At 43.2% G+C, this 17,987-nt stretch overlaps 1 protein-coding gene across 3 annotated transcripts in view; it reads left to right on the top strand.

Moving 5' to 3' along the window:
• Positions 1–17,987, top strand: part of LOC120544024 (E3 ubiquitin-protein ligase RNF43) — a 97,239-nt gene that overhangs the window by 45,706 nt on the left and 33,546 nt on the right. For all 3 annotated transcript variants that reach the window (XR_005636427.1, XM_039777525.1, XM_039777524.1), the window contains exon 2: positions 13,801–13,914. Coding sequence is in view for 2 of the 3 variants with exons in the window: in XM_039777525.1 (XP_039633459.1) it covers positions 13,801–13,914 (114 nt within the window). In the remaining variant the exon portion in view is untranslated. The remainder of the gene's footprint in view (positions 1–13,800; positions 13,915–17,987) is intronic.

Raw genomic sequence — 17,987 nt, 5'->3', positions numbered from 1 at the left:
AAATTGTAATTGAAAGTGCTGTAGTAGACCCTCACTTATTTTGGAATATGGATAGCAAACCCAAGAACCCGCTTCACTTTCTCAGAAAGACGATGACAGAAATATGCAATGCAAGTTTGCATTGAGTTACAAAAGCTAGTGGAGCAGCAGCTAGCCAGGAAGTGGCAAATTAACATTTGCTGAAAGTGCATATGTTAATTTGTTTGCATATATTAAAGTAGTATGAATAAAATGTAATTTCTTTCATTTAAAAAATCCATGTGTATTTGTTTCAGTGTCTCTCTCTCTCTCTCTCTCTCTCTCTCTCTACACTCACACATACACACGCACACACACACTCTCCTACACACTGGTTGTAGGAGAGAGTGGTGATCCAAAGGGCAGCAGTGTTTACCTGCCCACTTGAGTGGATTCCTCAGGCGGCTGGCTCAGACGCTGAGGTAAAGGCTCCGGTGCCTGCGTGTCTACTGTCTACACCGGAGACATTCTTTGCCTGATATCACTGCCGCACGCTCAACAAAGATGTTGAAAGGCCATATTGAAGCAGGAATAGGAGTGGAGGGGTGGGGGTGGGCAGAACAGGGAGGGTGGGAGGGAGTTTGAGGAGATAGATGGACTCGACTCATAAAACTCACTATCGTCAGCGAGGCCGGAAGCCTTGAAGTGTCGGGCATGCAGAGAGAGAGAGCAGGTGTGTGTGTGTGTGTGTGTGTGTGTGTGTGTGTTTTCTCATGTGTTGAAGTGAGTGCATCTGTGTTTGAGTAATAAATAGAGTGTGTGTGTTCCAGCCTGGCAGACATGGAGCTGGGCTGAAAATGCACAAATGTAATGTACTGTACATGCTGTGTTTTGAGCTTGCATTCATGACACCTCCCCAAACAAAGCTGCACTTACCGGTCACCAGTTCAGATCAAGCTGTCTTGCTTAATCACACAGTAGTAGGTCATGGACGTGTGTGTGTGTGTGTGTGTGTGTGTGTGTGTGTGTGTGTGTGTGTGTGTGTGTGTGTGTGTGTGTGTGTGTGTGTGTGTGTGGGTGTGTGGGATAGGGAGATGAGGCGACTTCAAAGCGTCATGGCAACATTCTCTCCGCCCAGCCTGTTTACACTGCTCAGCGGAGTCTGCATTCCTCTGTCTCACTTTTCCATGGCATTCCACGAGGAGCTCCCTGCTCTTGGCCGCATGCCCACGCCTCAGCAACGTTTACCCCAACACCCCCTCCCTCCACCCCTACCCATATAGTGCATATATACTTCTGTACACACAACTGTACACTCCATTTGGCCCGTTAAAACAAGAAGCAACCCAGCTGGCAATGCAGCACACAGCACCTCTCAGCAGGGCACCTTCAGCGAAAAGGAGGGAATAGTCTGAGGTGAAGGGAGGAGATTAACAGTAGACTTCGGGTTTTCCGTGTTCGGAACTTGGACAACCACCGGGTACCCCAAGCTCAAAATCTAACATGGATGCCCTGTGCATCATACAGTAATGAAAGCTCTTAGCACTCTTATTTGTGTCTCACTACATGTCGTACACACAGTCCTGTCCAACTTCTGTCTGTGGATATGTGCTATGCTCTTTGTACAAAAAACAGCGTAATGCACAGTTATCAACTAGTATGGCTAACAATGGCTAACCTGGCTAGAGCTAATGAAAACAATAAAAATCAGAGTTTTAAATGGAACGCGTTCAACTCGGTTGTGACGTCATTCCCAGCTCCGGCTTCTGAGTTCTGAAAGGAACGCACAGTAAACCTCCCTTCTTCCTTTTCTCCCCCTCCCCGTGACAGACTCAGGTGGCTATCCAGACGCACAAATGTCAGTCCGCCTCTAGTCTCGCTTTGCCAGACCCTCCTCCAAAGCGCGATGGAAGAGGGTCTGGCTACTCCACACAGCATTCGGGGATGGGAGGAAAACGTGCTCTGGTTTAATGGCATTTCTTTAAACCAATCACAATCGTCTTGGGCGATGCCAAGCACCGGAGAAAAGCAGCGATGCTGCTGCAAAACAGGCTCGGAAGGAACTTGTTTTGGTGGAACGTGTATACATTTAAAAGTGGTTTTAGTCGTGCAACAGAAAACTCAGATTGGACAGATAGTCTAGCTAGCTGTCTGGATTTACCCTGCAGAGATCTGAGGAGCAGTTAACCATAGTCCTCAGAAATCCACCGGAGTTTAAAATGCCAACACAAAGGAAGCCCAAGGCAATGGATATCCGGCCTAAATGAGTGAAATCCGGCGGATTATGCGTTAAGGATATATAGACTAGTCCGTGTCCCACCAACATTGGACAGAAACATCTGCGCCGGTTTGTCTTGAAATGCTCTCAGCACATTCCCTGACCATAAATCAGGCTGCTTCAACGCCCGCCTCAGAGCCATAGTGAAATATAGCAGCAAAAAAGAAAACAATTACGCCGCCAGTTACAAGGTGTGTTGCAAGCAGTCGGCGGCCACATCAGAGAAGTTTGCTGCTGATGTTTTTATGACTATTTACTGTGGGGTTGCTAAGGATGCATCATGTGTATGTGCCTTGCAACACAGTCACATAAACATTTGCGAAGAGTAAAAATAACATGTTGTTTTTACTCGCCTTTTGCACTTATGGCTGCATTTCGCCAACATCGGCCGCAGGTGATTATGGGATTCCCTATGGGGTGGAGTGGAGGGACCGTGGCAGACAGTGACATCTGTGGAGAAATATGTCTCTTGTTTTTTTTTCCTTTCCACGGTATCCTTCCCTGGATTAAATTAGAGATCTCACATAACAGAATAGTTGTTAATGACAAGTGCACAGTAAAAAAAATACTCCTCTGAAAGAGTGCTTTTATGGAGTTTTCATCTTAAAAAGAGACACTGGAGAGATCTTTCTTCTTTCTTGATTTCGTCTTTCCACGAAAATAAGATTTAAGGCTAAACATGCAGCCGCATGACTTGTTAGTATGGAAAGGTTTTGCAGTGTGTAATGTGTGTACATACTTGAGGACAGATGTTAAAGGAATCAACTGTGAGGAAAGAGGAAGTCAGTGGGTTAAGTCATTTTTGTCATTTGTTTTGAGCAGATGGGAGGATGGGGGATGCCTCACAGGGTATTTCAGGGGAAATGATTTACGGTGTAAGCCCTAACCCCTCGATAACTGAGCTTTTACATTTCTCTGCAACCGTTAATAGTTAATTCACGTTTCAATTGTGTTAAGCAGCAAACCGGTGAACCACACCTGCTGACAATATTGGAAAACTGCATGATCCATCATACAGAGCCACATGTCAGAACTTATATTTCACTTATAAAATCAATTTAAAGCAGCACTTTGCATTTTAAAATAGCACTTGCAGTATATTCAACGTGTTGATATATAAGCAAAAAATGAAACCATAGGAAAATCTGATAGTAAATAGGGGACAGTTAGTCACATACTTCAAACGTGATGTCCATTTATGCTCTTTATTCATTTATTAAATGTATTGATTTTAAATGGCTGGTTTTATAGTTAAGAGTTTTCAGGCTGTCCCTGTCCCCACGCAGGGCTGCATCTCTCACTGTACAGTGGCATTCATTTTAAGCCCACAAGCTGCGTTTCGGGTTTAAAGCTTTATGAGGCTGACTGGAAGAACAGTTGGAAAGCTGGAGAAGCAAGAGGAAGAGGCAAGGGAGAAAAACAGCTCTCTGTCATATGCCATAATAAAGTCTGACCCCTCTTTAAGAACAGCATATTGTCACAGACGAGACTTGTAGGTGGGGGACATGGGATTGCATTTCCAAATGAAAGAGGGATGTTAAAAACACCCCCAGCAGCCTACTGTTCTTTATTTTATGTGCACCTGTCTCTCGTTAAAGAGAACCACACTCTGGTGTCACCGTCCTTACCGTCTGTGTAGAGTGCAATTTTTTTCTTTAGCCACGCTAGCAGCATTCATTGTTCCCAGAGGATGAATCCTACCAACTTGGCTGGCGATCGTCTTGCACCATCATCAAGTCGAAATGTTCCCTTATCCAGTAAAATATCTCATCATCTGCTGATGGATTGTTTTATAACTTGGTGTAAATCCATGGTTCCCAGACCACATATCCTAATAACCTTTTTTTCTTTTCTTTTTTTTTGTGGACATTTGTAGTTTTCTGTTAAATGTGTTTACAACTGGTGGACAGATTGCCATGGAATTTTGGTACCGATATCCAAGACCCCCTCAGGATAGATTGTGATAACTGTGGTAATCACTTCAATTCGTTCAATACTTTGGTTTATGATCAAATTATTGCAAAATCAATGATTTTCCCATCAGCCTCCCCTGTACTTATAATTAGCAAATGGTAGCTTGCTTACACACAACAGTAGGTGGATGGAAAGCCTTTTGGCTAATGCTAGCTCTGCCGTGAGTTAATAAAGCATTACATTACTAATGTAAAGCTTATGTATAGTCTATAAAATGGGCACTCTGACATGGATACAATTTAACAATCATAAGTCCAAATACACAGTAGTCTCACTACACAAAGTCAATAAAAAGCTCATCATTGACAGTAATTTGGTACATATTAGTTCATAACAGACTTTTTTGTCCGTTGCTTTGTGTCTCTCCTCCTATAATTTGGAGTTCCCTTCTGTGAACACCCTGCCTCATTCTCCAGGCTAATCTCTTTCCACATAGCTGACCTTAAGTTAAGTTCCCAACCGTAAATGATTGACACATTGAAAAGTGTGGGTTTTCTCTCTGACTGATGTTGTGGAACCTGAGAGAGTTGGAGAGTGGTCCTGCAGGCCAGGGACGGGCCGGAGGAAGCCTGGAGGACGTGTGGATGTGGCCCCCGTGTCTACAGGGAAGAAGGATCACTGCAATACTAACAAACTGCTGGGTTACCAAGCCACTGGCTTGTTATGACAGGGAAGTGCTGTGTTTATGTTTAACTCAGAGCTTTGAAATGTATAGCGTAGTGCTGGCCTGAGGCTGATGGAGTGGCCCTAGTTGTTGGTGGTGTGTATGTTTCGGTGTGCGTGTAATGTGTTTGTGTAAAACCACGGAACCTGTGCAGGAAGTGTGGAAAGGACACAGGGCTCCATCGTTGAGCGGTTTCCATGGGGATCACAGTGCAGCTAAGACACTTTACCTGTCGAGTGGCTCTGAGGGCCAAATCACCACACACAGAGAGAGAGACAGATTCTGCTATGATTTACTGTAGCAGCAATAATGATTATAAAAATTGGTGTAATGTGCTTCGTGGCACTTAAGGCCAATTTATGCTTTTGCGTTACATCACCGTCGTGGGTACCTATGTAGGTACGTGCAGATACCGATCCTACGCCGGACCCTACGGCGTAGCCTGACGTGCACCTCTCAAAAAATTTAACTACACGTCGCGGCGACCCATTTCGTTTCCAGGTTCTCCTTCTCCATAAACAACATGAAATCAAGGAGAGGGTTAACTTTTCCTGCTACAGCTTACTGGCCGTGGTCAGAAAACACAGGGGAGACACTTTGTTTCTCTCACACTATGACTCTAGAGTTGCTACTCGCTCCGAAGCTAATCCCTGTCACTCTCTCACTTGCTCTACCACACACTCCCCGTACACACATACCGTACATGCCGGCCCTGCTCTTCTTTTAAAGTGATCAACGCACACACAGCTCTGCGTGGAGCCTCCGCAGAACCATAAATCAGACTTTAAGCAGGACTGGAGAGGGGTCTGAATGTAACAATATACGTACCTTCTTATCACCTCATCCACAATAATGGCCACAATCCCCTTCAACTGGTCAGTAGCTGGACAGTATTTGATATTTTAGGTTTGTTGTAGGGGTGCAAGATATATCGACTCCATATCGTTAGCACGTCAGCGCACGGGTCCACTACGTGACAAACCCTGTGGAGCGTACCCACTACGTGACAAACCCTGTGGAGTGTACCCACTACGTGACAAACCCTGTGGAGCGTACCACTGGTGTGCATATTTCGACAGAGGGACAGTGTAAGTGAAGAAATAGATAGAGACAGTAAAACGGAACGAATCAGAGAAGCAAAAGAAAAGTTGTGTCCTGTTCTCTTTATTTATTTTATACTGTCCAACCAGTAAACCGTGTCCTGTTCTGTAGACATGGTCCTTATTTATTATTTATTTATTTATTCATGTTGGACCAGTCCAATATGACCGTCAGTTGAAATAAACCTTGTGTTGTATTTGTTATGAATCTGTTTTGATGCGTTTTCCCGTAACTTTTGTAATTTTACATAGGTTTAAAAATATCTAAATTAATATCGATATCGCAATATTCATAATCGATATCGCAATATCACTTTTTGTCAATATCGTGCCACCCTTGTTTGTTGCCACATCCATAGATTTCAGTTTATTGCCTTATAAATGTCATGCATATTCAGCTTCTTTTTTTAAAATGTATTGAGTACACTTTACAAGTGCTCATCATCTTTATGGTTTCCTGTGTGCTGTATGTTTGTCACATTGGTGCTCGCAGGGTGTGTCCCTCCGACCGTCCATTCATTCTTTGGATCTGAAATAAAATCCTGTTTGAATATCTCTGCAGTGCTTAAATAACTTTAAGAGTGCTCTCAAATAGGGCAATATTACTCCCCCACTCAGCTCTAAAATCCAGCACATTCCATGACTTTCAGACACGTCTGAATGAAAATCTGAAGCACAGATCAAAGAACAGGTGTGGCTGGACATGGTTTGGCGCCTTGGTTCACACTGTGCAAAGTTCATCCTAGTTAAACTTTTGCGCTGCATGTTATGATGAAACGCTTGTACGCCTACTAGATCCAAGGGAAGTGAGAAAGGCAAGAAAAAAAAATAAGGAAATGATTAATTTGAGTAAGAGTTTATTCCCCTTATGTGGCACTCCACCAGTACAAGTACTCAGCAGCTTTGTTTAACAACATTCAAGCTCACTCCTCAGCTTCCTTTCTTTAATTCCAACTCCTCTTCCCTCTCCAGTTTCTTTCTTCTCTCTTGTCTAATCCCTTTTATAGAACAGAGAGACAGTCTGACGGGCCTGGAGTTTGGGGGGGAGCACTCCTACTTAAAGAAAGCGCCTGGGCAAATTTGGGACTGGTGGTAATTATTTGGGCCTCATTATGGGATCACGTTTCCCCAAGTCATTCTCTGTGGTAACCGTTACTGGATACGGGGCTGACGCTGTCAATAAAGCGGGTGGAAAGATGACACGCCTTTTTGTTTTGACAGGACCAAAGCAGTAATGCCTCCTGTTCGTTTGCATTTGCAAAGAGAAGGAGAGGCGAGGGCCTCAGAGCCCACTTTTCCAGATGCCCGTGACAGAGAAAGACCCTGTGCTCCGCTCGCCTGGCACCGGGCAACCCGGCGTCACTCTCATATCAGCCTTTCATGTAAATCTACTTAGCGTAGGGTCATGAGATACAAGCCTGTTTTAATCGAGGAGTGCGGTATGAGGAATGTACTGTGTATCTGTGTCATCTATGGCACAGAGAGCTGGACCACAGTGTGTGTGTAGAAGCCAGCGATGCTTGATTGTTGGTCCAAGGACGGATATGACATTTGAGAAAAGGCTTGGCTTTGAGCGAGCGCCCCCCCTGAAGTAGCCGGCGAGACTTTTAGACACACACTCCCACACCCAGCCCTGAGTGACTCACTCCCCTGCAGGACCACAGAGGGACTTTTTTTTTGCACCAGTGGATCAGTAGACACACACTCATGCACGTATATGTTCACATGCAAGCACATGCTCAGGTGCCTCTAGCAATAATACATAGCTGCGCACTCATATATTAACCCATGCTCTCACACAGCGGCAGGAAAGGGAGCCAATAGGTCAGTGTCTCAGCCCGTCCTGTCACCTCAGGCTCCCCCATCCCTTAACAAGCACATACACTGGGCCAAATCTCAGCAGCCACACACACAAAGTGTTGCCCAGTAACCCGGGTAACCAGATTTAGATCTCTTTCAATTATTACATGCGGTCTCGTTGCTCTTTTTGGCAAACGCTTTTCCTACTCTTAACACAAACCTTTGCCCTCATTACAGAATCTTCTGCCAAGTTGAATGAGAGTAGGCTTTGATTTACACCCTCAGAAGCAGATATAGAATCATTTATTTTTTGTTGTGAGTGAGGCCAAATCACTTTCTGTGAGTCTGTGTGAGAGAGAATCAAAACAGAAATTAAGTTTAACATTACCGAATAAATTAGTCTAATAACACAGGCCAGTACTTATGCAAATAATATACTGAATGTCATTCTGTTAACTTTAGCAACCCAAATCTAAAGCCTTGTTTCTTGTGTATCAATGTTTAAACTCACTGCTCGACCCTGCAACTGTGTGTGCGTGTGTGTGCGTGTGTGTGCGTGTGTGTGTGTTGTGTGTGTGTGTGTGTGTGTGTGTGTGTGTGTGTGTGTGTGTGTGTGTGTGTGTGTGTGTGTGTGTGTGTACCTGCAAGCTTGCATGTGGCAGGGTTGATTGAACTTTTCCCTGATCTGCCCTGACCTGGCAGGCTTTCCTCACTCCCTGTCTTGATTTATACTGCATGATATGATTATCATACTGATGTATTTCTTTCATCTCCTTCTAAACCAATCTGCTTCATTCTGATGATTTTGCATATCGCATTCCATCCAATAGTTCTTGAGAAGCCCTACGACCTGAGCAGCTGGTAATTGAGTGGGGGAGCTTGATTAGAGGCGCTAGCTCTTTTTGCTTCCCCCTGTCTAACGCACGCTGACATAACTGCCTGGGCCTGGTTCCCTGCTGGCAGCAGATGAACTAGAAAGCTCTCTTGCTGATTATTGGCAGATGAAAAAAGAAGATCCGCAGGGCTAAGCGAGGGGAAAAAAAATATTATTGACTTCTCACCGCAGCTACTATTTATGCTCCTCTTTTTCTGTCCATGTATTTGTTTTTAAGGTTTTTAGATTCTTGCCTCGGAATATTTTTGGGGTAGTCTTTGATTGAGCTGCAAAGGAATGCCTTTAATCGTGGCTACAAAGGAACCGAGGGACATGTCCCCGTCAGTTTTGCAATGGATCTAGACAGATGAGGAGGAGGAGGCGGAATGGAGGAGTGAGCATTGTTAACAGTCTGTGGGGAACTGTTTGTGTGCCCTGTTGTTTCTAGTCCCTGTGAAATGGAGACTCAGTGATTTGGTTTCCCAGGCCCCTTTTTCTCAAAGCTGTACAAAAACCAAATGGCTGGTTGCCATTTATATTTCAGTGGCAGCGTGTTTCTAAGTGGTAGATGGCACCGATGGTGGCACATGGAGAGTGTTCACAGCCATCTGATTGTAAGTGGTGTGGGCACATCTAAAATAGAAGATAATGCTTAGTCTTGTCAACCATGCAAAACATAGACACTGTGACCATGAGGGTGGTTGCCTTCAGAGCCTCAGAGAGCCAGAGGAAACTAAAACCAGCCTCTCCTTCTGTGCCTGTTTGGCTCAGCTTTTGGATTATTATCTGCTTTATTAGGTATGATTGCTCAGTCCCATGTATCAACATGTGTAATATCACAACAAGATCCAAACATGACCAAGTAAGCAGGAAAATCGGATTCTTCTTTCTGAATGTAGTTTGTTTTCAACATTTCCCACAAACCTATAGCAAAAAAAAGAGCAGAGGTCATGGCATCGGTGAAGTAGTGTCATTAAAGGACTTTCTTTTTCTGTGTTCAGGGCCAAGTGTAACTGTGGGCCTCTAATTTGGGACTAGTAAATGTGGACTAGTAGAGGCAGCTGGCAGCACAGCATGCAGGCCAGGCCAGGGGTGCATGCTGTCTAGCTCCCTTAACGGTGGCTTCCATTCAGGTGATATGCAAAGGTCTAAAAACATCAAGATTATTAATTTACTATTTCACCTTCAACTCTAACTAGAAAGGTGTTTTGGATTTGTTTCTGGGGTTTTTTAGTGTCTTTGAGTACTTATCACCCTGTCTTACTCTATAGTATTGGTAAGAGCTGCAAAGATGAATCGGCTAGTTGTTAACTATTAAATTAATCGCCAACTATTTTGATAACCGATTAATCGGTTTGTGTCATGATTCTCTGATTCCTTCTGAAATGTGAATATTTTCTGGTTTCTTCACTCCTCTGTGACAGTAGACTGAATATCTGGACAAAACAAGACATTTGAGGATGTCATCTTGGGCTTTGGGAAACACTAATCAACATTTTCTGACATTTATCGACCGCACAACTAATCGATTAATCGAGAAAATAATTGACAGATTAATCGACTATGAAAATAGTCGTTAGTTGCAGCACTAGTAGTGGTTCCCAACCTTTCTTTGTCTGACGTACCCTCACACCACCCATCACGTTCCTAATGTTTTCATTTCAATGGATTTGAAGGTGCGGGGTAAATAACATTCATACAATTTGCTGCAACAGCAGCAGCAGTGTGATCATGCCATATGAAATACATAGCTGTGTGTATGTGAGGTGTGCATCTGTGTGAGTCCGAGTTAATGTGTTTATTTACTACACTTATTTTTATTGCTGTTAACTGTTTTTTTGGACATTTTATTGTATTCACTGTAAAAATTTTGACTTCTTCTATTATTTGAACTGTTAAAAGCCCTCCTAGGGACAGGTGTTGCGAATTAGCCATGGCTACAAACACTGTGATACAGGCATCGGATTGTTATTTCTGTAATAATCTATGTTTTTTGTATCTGTCCCTATTTAAATAAACTACAAATAAAAAAAAATTGTCAATGTTTAGGTCACTTTTCTCAAGTTTGCATTCATACTACTTCCACTTTAGCTAACTATTTTGACTTCTCTGCTTGCTTGCTAACCAGTATCCTTGCACTCTCCATCACGTCAAGTGGCTTTAAGGTGTTACAACTCAGTGGTTATTGTGACAGTAATTTACTTAGGATCGTAATTATACCTATTCGTAATTCTATTCAGACTTTAATTTTTCTCCTAAACCCAAATATGTGGAAATATTTCCAATCATAATTTATATTTTTTCAAATATGGTGTGCTACACCATAACATTAATATACCCTCTGGGGTACAAGTACCCTGGTTTATCACTTGTCTGTAGGTCATTAATACATTTCTCATATGGTGTTTGTGCAGTAGGTATTTGGTTGGCTGGTTTCCCAACTAGTTTCATCATTAACACTCATAGTAGATATTATATTAACTATTTGTGGTATGTGAATCCACTGCACTGTCCAATCACTCCCTCCTTCCTTCTTTTATCAACGTGCCCCACGCCCACTGCCTTCTCCTCTCCTCCCTCTCTCCTTGTGACAGACATGCACCAGCCCTTTGCAGCACATTACGTCAATTCCTCTGGACCGGGGGTGCCAGCTGTTGATGTCACCCTTGGGTCTTTTTAATTTAGGGATTTCCGCTGGGTGAGATTAGGGGGAGCCCCATGACTTCAGCCCACAGCCACATGAAGAGGCCCACCGGGGCAGAACCAGGGTTAGGGCAGGGCAGGGTGGGACCGCTCTGCTGGGGTGTGGGTGAACACAGGGACTGGGCACTGCAGGGTTGATCTGTGAGCTGTAACAAGGACTGATCAAGGAGCACTGCGTTGGTGCCCTCATTGATGTCATGTGAGGAAATTAGTGATGCACGAGGGTGTTTTAGGAGCGGTTAGCTCCCTTTTGGGCTGCCGTGCAACTCCTCGTACCCGTGACAGCATGTCTGTGACTTGCAAACACTGCTGCTATCCCTTGAGCTCTTAAATGCAGCCTTTCAGCAGCTACGAATTTCCTCCCTTTCAGAGGGGATCAAATGTTCCTACCAAAGACTATCTCTTGTTCTTTCAGTCCTCAAGGCTTTGAGTGGGAGTGAACATCGCCATCCGTGTAATTGATTTTGTAGGGTGCCAAAGTTTTTCCTCTTGATATCAACTGTGAACGCTTTAGAGAGGAAATGCCTTTATTTAACACATAAAAGCTTCTATCAAGTGCCTAGACTGTCTAGATTGTCTCAAACATCAGGATTTTTTAGGGCCTAAGCCCCGACAACATCGGTCGGTGAAGGATCTATACCCTAAACGCAACAGGAAGTCAGCCATTTTTAATATAATGTGCATTTTTTTGAATTTTTTTGTCCATTTGCAGGTGTTGTACTTTAACAGACCTAACCTGATTGACTTCAAAATTGTTCCGTACAATAAAAAAACTTGGCAATGCTAAATTGCAAAGCTTTTGAGCTGTCATCAAATGGCGTTGGCAGGGCAAGGCGTCATATTCCATGTTTTGCCATGAAACAGGAAGTCTTTTGTAAATAGACTGTACAGTACATTATCCAATCAGCCCCAAACTTCACATATTTGATAAGAGTCCCAGCCTGAAGACATCTACATGCCAATATTGACTCATAGTGCCACCTACTGGCAACAGGAAGTCAGTCTCATGTGGCAAACATAATCTGATTTACATGAAATTTGCATTATGTGGTCTATACTTGATATAGAGCATCATAATGCATGTTTAGTGGGTGTTGTCTAACAGCGTGGTGGCCATTTTCTGCATTTCGCCATTTGTTTGTTTAAAGTTTGTTTTTGAAACAAAACAAGTTGTTGAACTTGAACGTCCATTGTCCAATCTGCCCCCAACTTCTCAGGCACAATAGCAGTCCTGGCCTGAGGACATCTACATAACAATATTCCCTCCTAGTCATAGCGCCACCTACTGGCAACAGGAAGTTAGCCTTATGTAACATGCATCAGCCGATTTACATGACATTTACATTAACCCCTTAGCCACACCCCTTTCATAACTCGTGAACTGCTTGTCGTAGACTTGTGGGAGGCACCATTGCACTCATTTCATTAGTGCCCTGCCCCTGTACTTTAGCCGCATCCCTTTCATAAACCATTGGTTGAAGACACTTATGGGCACAGGAAGTGGTACAAAATTTGCAATACATCATTTCCAATGCCACACACTTCACGCAGGAAATAAAGTCTAACTCGTGTGCACGGCGTCTGATGGTCGCACAAATGCGCGGCCGCTTCGCTGAGAGGTGCGAGGGCCCGTTCATCGCTGCTTGCAGCTTCAATCTTATTCTTGGTTTTGAACTTATCTTTGATGTCCTCTAGATCACATACTGTAAGTTACATGTGATTTTGTTTGTATCTAGTATTTTTTATTTTCCCCACTTCCGCCTCTCCACATGGGAGGACAAATATCTTTACACTACAATTATTGTTTTAGAAATGCTCTTTTACTCCTTTAACTATTGTGGTCATACAGCTTTAAAAGATACATGTAACACGGTCACAATGTAATTCTCAGTAATAGTGCAGTAAAGAAGTTCAAGTCTCCACCAACGTACATTCAAGTATGTCAAATGTTTCAGATGATTCCATCACCCTCTGTTTTTCTCATCTTTTGGCATATTGTCTTGTATTGTTCACTGGTATGTGAGATTATTATTAAACTGTTCAGTTTTTAAGATATTCTCCATTTTTGTTTGTGTTTTAAGTACTGGTTATTTTTATACTTTAGGTACCACTAGGTAATACTGTATTCATTTTTTTTAAGTGTTGTGTAGCTTTCCATAATCTAAGTTGCTACTGTAGATTTTTTTTTTTTTTTTTGAGACCGGTTTACATATTCAAAGAACAACAAAGTAATACATTGGTGTGATTAGGATCTCAGGAGCTGTAGATGGGCTGTTTGTGTACCTGCAACTTCTCACATAAGGGCTGCACACATAAAAATGTTTATTCCTCTCAACCAGAAAAAAATTATTCCATATGAATGAAATGAAGACATATGCGTTGCTTAAAAAGTAATTATTTTCCTTTTCTTATGTACGAGATGTGATACTCTTTCTCTCTTTTTTTGCAGTATCACCCTCTGTCTCTCTGCAACACAAGCGAGGATGAACGACAAGAGAGTGACTTCATCACCATTGTCAAACTGGAGCACAGGGTACCCCCCTGTCTGCCGCTGCTCGATAAGGTACAGATCACACACACACACACACACACACACACACACCGTTGCAAATGCTTCATGCATTTTTCCTAGTCGAACGCTCTGAGAAACTCCACTCTGTGTGACCCCTTCCCCACTCAGACATGGCAGCAGACAGATAAACCATCTTGCCATCTTGTCTTCTCTCCAGTACCCCTTCCGCTCTTGGATATCGTCTTTAAAGAGAAGATGGTTTTAGAGGGAATTATTTGGCAGGAGCTTAATGTTTTGTTCAGGACAGTGATCTTTTAGAGTGAGGGCCTGGACAGGAGGGGATGGGCTTAGCTCGGCGCTGCTATGTAGCAAGTGGCAGTGAGCCCTGGCTTTGGATGTAAGGCTTTCAAGCCCCAGCTGTCACTGGTCCGATCCCAGCCAGCCGGCCGGCCAGCCAGAACCAGACATTCGGCATTCTCCATTTGTGCCTCCCTCTAATATGAACGTAGCCAGAGCTCCATAGATTCCACCCACAATGGTTTAAATGTATGTGCAACTGCAATGGAGTTGACCTAAATCTCCCTTGTGTTTAAGTATTCCACCATACACACTGGCTGGCATATCCTGACTTTAAGTAGTGCGATTTAAAACTCTTTCTATTTTTTCCTTGTTTTTCAAGTGGTGACAAATTAGCAGGCAGGAGTATAGTTAGGCGACTGGCTTTTTTTAGCCTGTGTTTTCTTTTCCCCTAATTTAAAGCCATGTTTAGGAGCTCGCCCGCCGTGGCTACGATGTAGAGACATTCCCACACTTCCCTGGTCCTTTCTTCCTCCTCCTGTTGCTCTTTCAGTGGGAACCAAACCAAGCAGGCCAAAGGGGGGAAGAGGGGTGTCACTCAAGGCTGACTCCAGAAAACAGTTTTGATTAAAGCCTTAATGGCAACACTATGTTGTCCCGTAAACGAAACACGGTCTCTCCCTCGTGCAAAAAGTACCCTTGAACAAAAGGCTGTTGCTTCCGAGTGCTTTCTCCCTCCCTGCAGACCGCCTTTGAAATCAGGAGAAGTGAAGGAGGGAAGGGAGTGGGGAGGGGGGGTCTTTCTTGTTGTTTTGGTTGTCTGGAAAGTATGTGTTGCAAAAAGTCCACTCCAGCCACCTGCATTCTCGCTTCTCTTAGCGAGATTCAAAGCTCTTGGTCGTGGTGGATTTATTGGGGATTCATGGTGCAGCTGTCGAGGAGCTCGCTCTCAGCCTTTTGAGGAGGATGAATCAGATGGTTTGGGATGTGCGGTGCTGGGTCAGCCGTGGTCTCTGGATGGGACTTGTTTACAGTTTAGTCTGACTGTAACCCGCACCACTGATCTCTAGATACCTCGACGCCCGCAGAAGGGTTCGTGTTGCGCCACACACACTCAGAATAGACTGTAAACCAAACAACGCCAAGCTCAAAACCCTGAAGATTTCATTGTTGTGCTTTGTATTTATTTTGCTTTTCAGAGGTTCCTATCCTTTGCTGATTTGCGGCGATCTGTGCTGTCTGTCTAATGCTCTTTGTTTTACCGAATGGATCTCACAGTATCTCTGGACTGAGCGTTAAAGTTTATCTCTTAGGATGACTATGCTGCACTTGAAAGTGTTATTTTGACATGTGCAGGACATCTTCAAATTAAAGGAAAATATCAAACACTTTCTCCAGGCACCCTCAATATGAAGCTGTGCATTTAACCATCGCCCTCTCCTGGTACATTCTGCGCTGCTGGCCACCTCTCACCCACATTGACATATTTGTATGAAATGAGCCGTTTTCTTACTGCTAACTCAAGTTTTCAATCCCATAATGCCGTAAATCTGAGAAGGATCTCGTTCATCACACACAAATAGAATACACTCAAGAAATATCATTGTACATCAGTAGGAGATAAGATAAAAACAGCATACTTTATGGGGAACAATACATTACACTTCTTTTAAAGGAATTTTAAAGGCAAACTATAGTGATTTTTCCGATTATATGTAGAAAATTGCACATTTTATCTAAATGGAACTCATAGTACAGTAACTGGTTGTGAAGGACTCCCCTTTTTAAACTATTTGCCTACATCTTATGAAACACCATGGCTTAGTTCTTTACTCACGTTTACAAAGTCAACTTTAAAAAAGAAGAATCCGAAATCAAAAGTATCCAAACCTACTCTTTGTGCAATTATTTCCTACCGTTCTGTGTTTCAGATACAGCTCTCTCTCTCTCTCTCTCTCTCTCTCTCTCTCTCTCTCTCTCTCTCTCTCTCTCTCTATGCAATTGCCTGAATCAAAACCCTCCACTGCTCCAGCGGTTTTGCATCATTACACAACACAACACAAGCAGAGGCCACAGGCTTTCTCCGCCAGCATGTTGTGCTAGAAGTGATCCGTCTGCTTTCCACTGGCCAGCCTGTCTTTTCTGTTTACACTAAAGCCCTGGAAAGGTTCTCAAGCTAAGTCACGGAGCAACACATGACTCAACGAGAAAAGGCATCGCAGCGGTGCCAGGAGGGCTACTCTAAACTCCACATGAGGCTTACTTTGCTCTGAATAAATGCCGTAATCTGTGCTTTCTGAGACACTGAGCTGACTTTCGCCCACTGCAGCTCTGTTAATACGGCAACAGTAAGAATCCATGGTTTTGTGAAAACAGCTTTTTCAGTGATTGAGTCTTTGGCCCGTGTCTGAACTTGTTGACTCTCAGAGTAAGCCTTGCTTATTGATTTGGCTCCTCTCAGATGAAAAGGGTTTTTGACCTGATTGTGCAGTAATCCTGTTTTCTTAAACTAGGTGTGTGTGTGTGTGTGTGTGTGTGTGTGTGTGTGTGTGTGTGTGTGTGTGTGTGTGTGTGTGTGTGTGTGTGTGTGCGCGCGTACGCATGTGCGTGTGTATTGGATCACTTAGTTTGCGTTCCTAAATCTTTCGCAGCCAGTAGAAAGGTGGCCACTTTGTGAGGAGGCAGATCCAAAGACAGATCAGGAGACAAACGATGACACTGATGGTGCATGTCTAGTATTTGTGATGTCATTACATTACTGTACCTATATTGTCAAATTGATCGTCTTCAGTTCAATTAAACCTAAGTATAATTACTGTAAAAAACAAGATCTCAGAGGTAAATATTGTACTTTTTACTTCACTACATTTAAATGACAGCTTTAGTTACTAGTTACTTTGCCCATGTCATTATCATACACAGCAGAAAATGGCAATATTTAGTTGGGACAAGAAGGAATTAAGAATGTATTGCTAGTGTTAGCTTGTGTTAATGCAAAAATAAAAACGAAGGAGTTGAAAAAAAACTAAAACTTGGGAAATATACTACTACCGGTATTTTTTTAAAGTTTTTATTTCTTCTTTTTGGAGGTAAACTGAAAATACCTTTTCTCTTTTCCAAACTGATTGGAGGTTAAAGGAAATATATGTTTCATACTTTTAAATTATTTAAAATATAATACTATGAATTCATGAATTCAATTCCTGACTCTGGCTCCATTTATACCAAACCAGTGGAGGTTTTTTTTTTCCTGGGGAACAGTTGCCAGCATTAGAACCCAACATGTTACAGCAGCAGCTACTGAATGAGAAACTAAAGAATGAATAATATACACTCGGTCCAGCACAAGTCATGAAAACTCATCTCAATCTTCAAATGGGTCTTGTGTGGCCTAAACCTTTAGGCCAGGACGAGTAGACCCACTGACAGGAAGTGGTTGAAAACAAGGGGAGCCCGTTGAGGGAGGAATAAATCACGGCCCTCATGACAATGTTTTTGTCTTCTTGTGTCTGATTGTCTGTAGGGGGTGACACTGACCTCAGGCTATTCCTGCCTGCTGTTTTTTTTTTTAGCAAAGACATGGGCTGGAAATGCAATGGCAGCTGCCTTTGGCTTCTTTTCCTTTGGTGGCCCAGTCCAATGTCTCCAGTTCATCAGAGATGAGTCAAGCAGGAACGCAGGGCAACATCTGGAAAAAGGGGAATATTTCAACTTTTGAGAGTAAATGCAAAAAGCAGCAGGTACACAATGGACATTTTGGCTAGTATGAAATGCATCATTGTTTGCAGACCTCTGGGTTTCTCTTTGATTTCTCTCCCAAGAAAATT

The sequence above is a fragment of the Perca fluviatilis genome, chromosome 16 (assembly GCF_010015445.1).
Source record: "Perca fluviatilis chromosome 16, GENO_Pfluv_1.0, whole genome shotgun sequence".
Lineage (NCBI taxonomy): Eukaryota > Metazoa > Chordata > Actinopteri > Perciformes > Percidae > Perca > Perca fluviatilis.
Note: the sequence above shows the minus strand (reverse complement) of the source record. Positions and strands in the feature narration are given on the sequence as shown.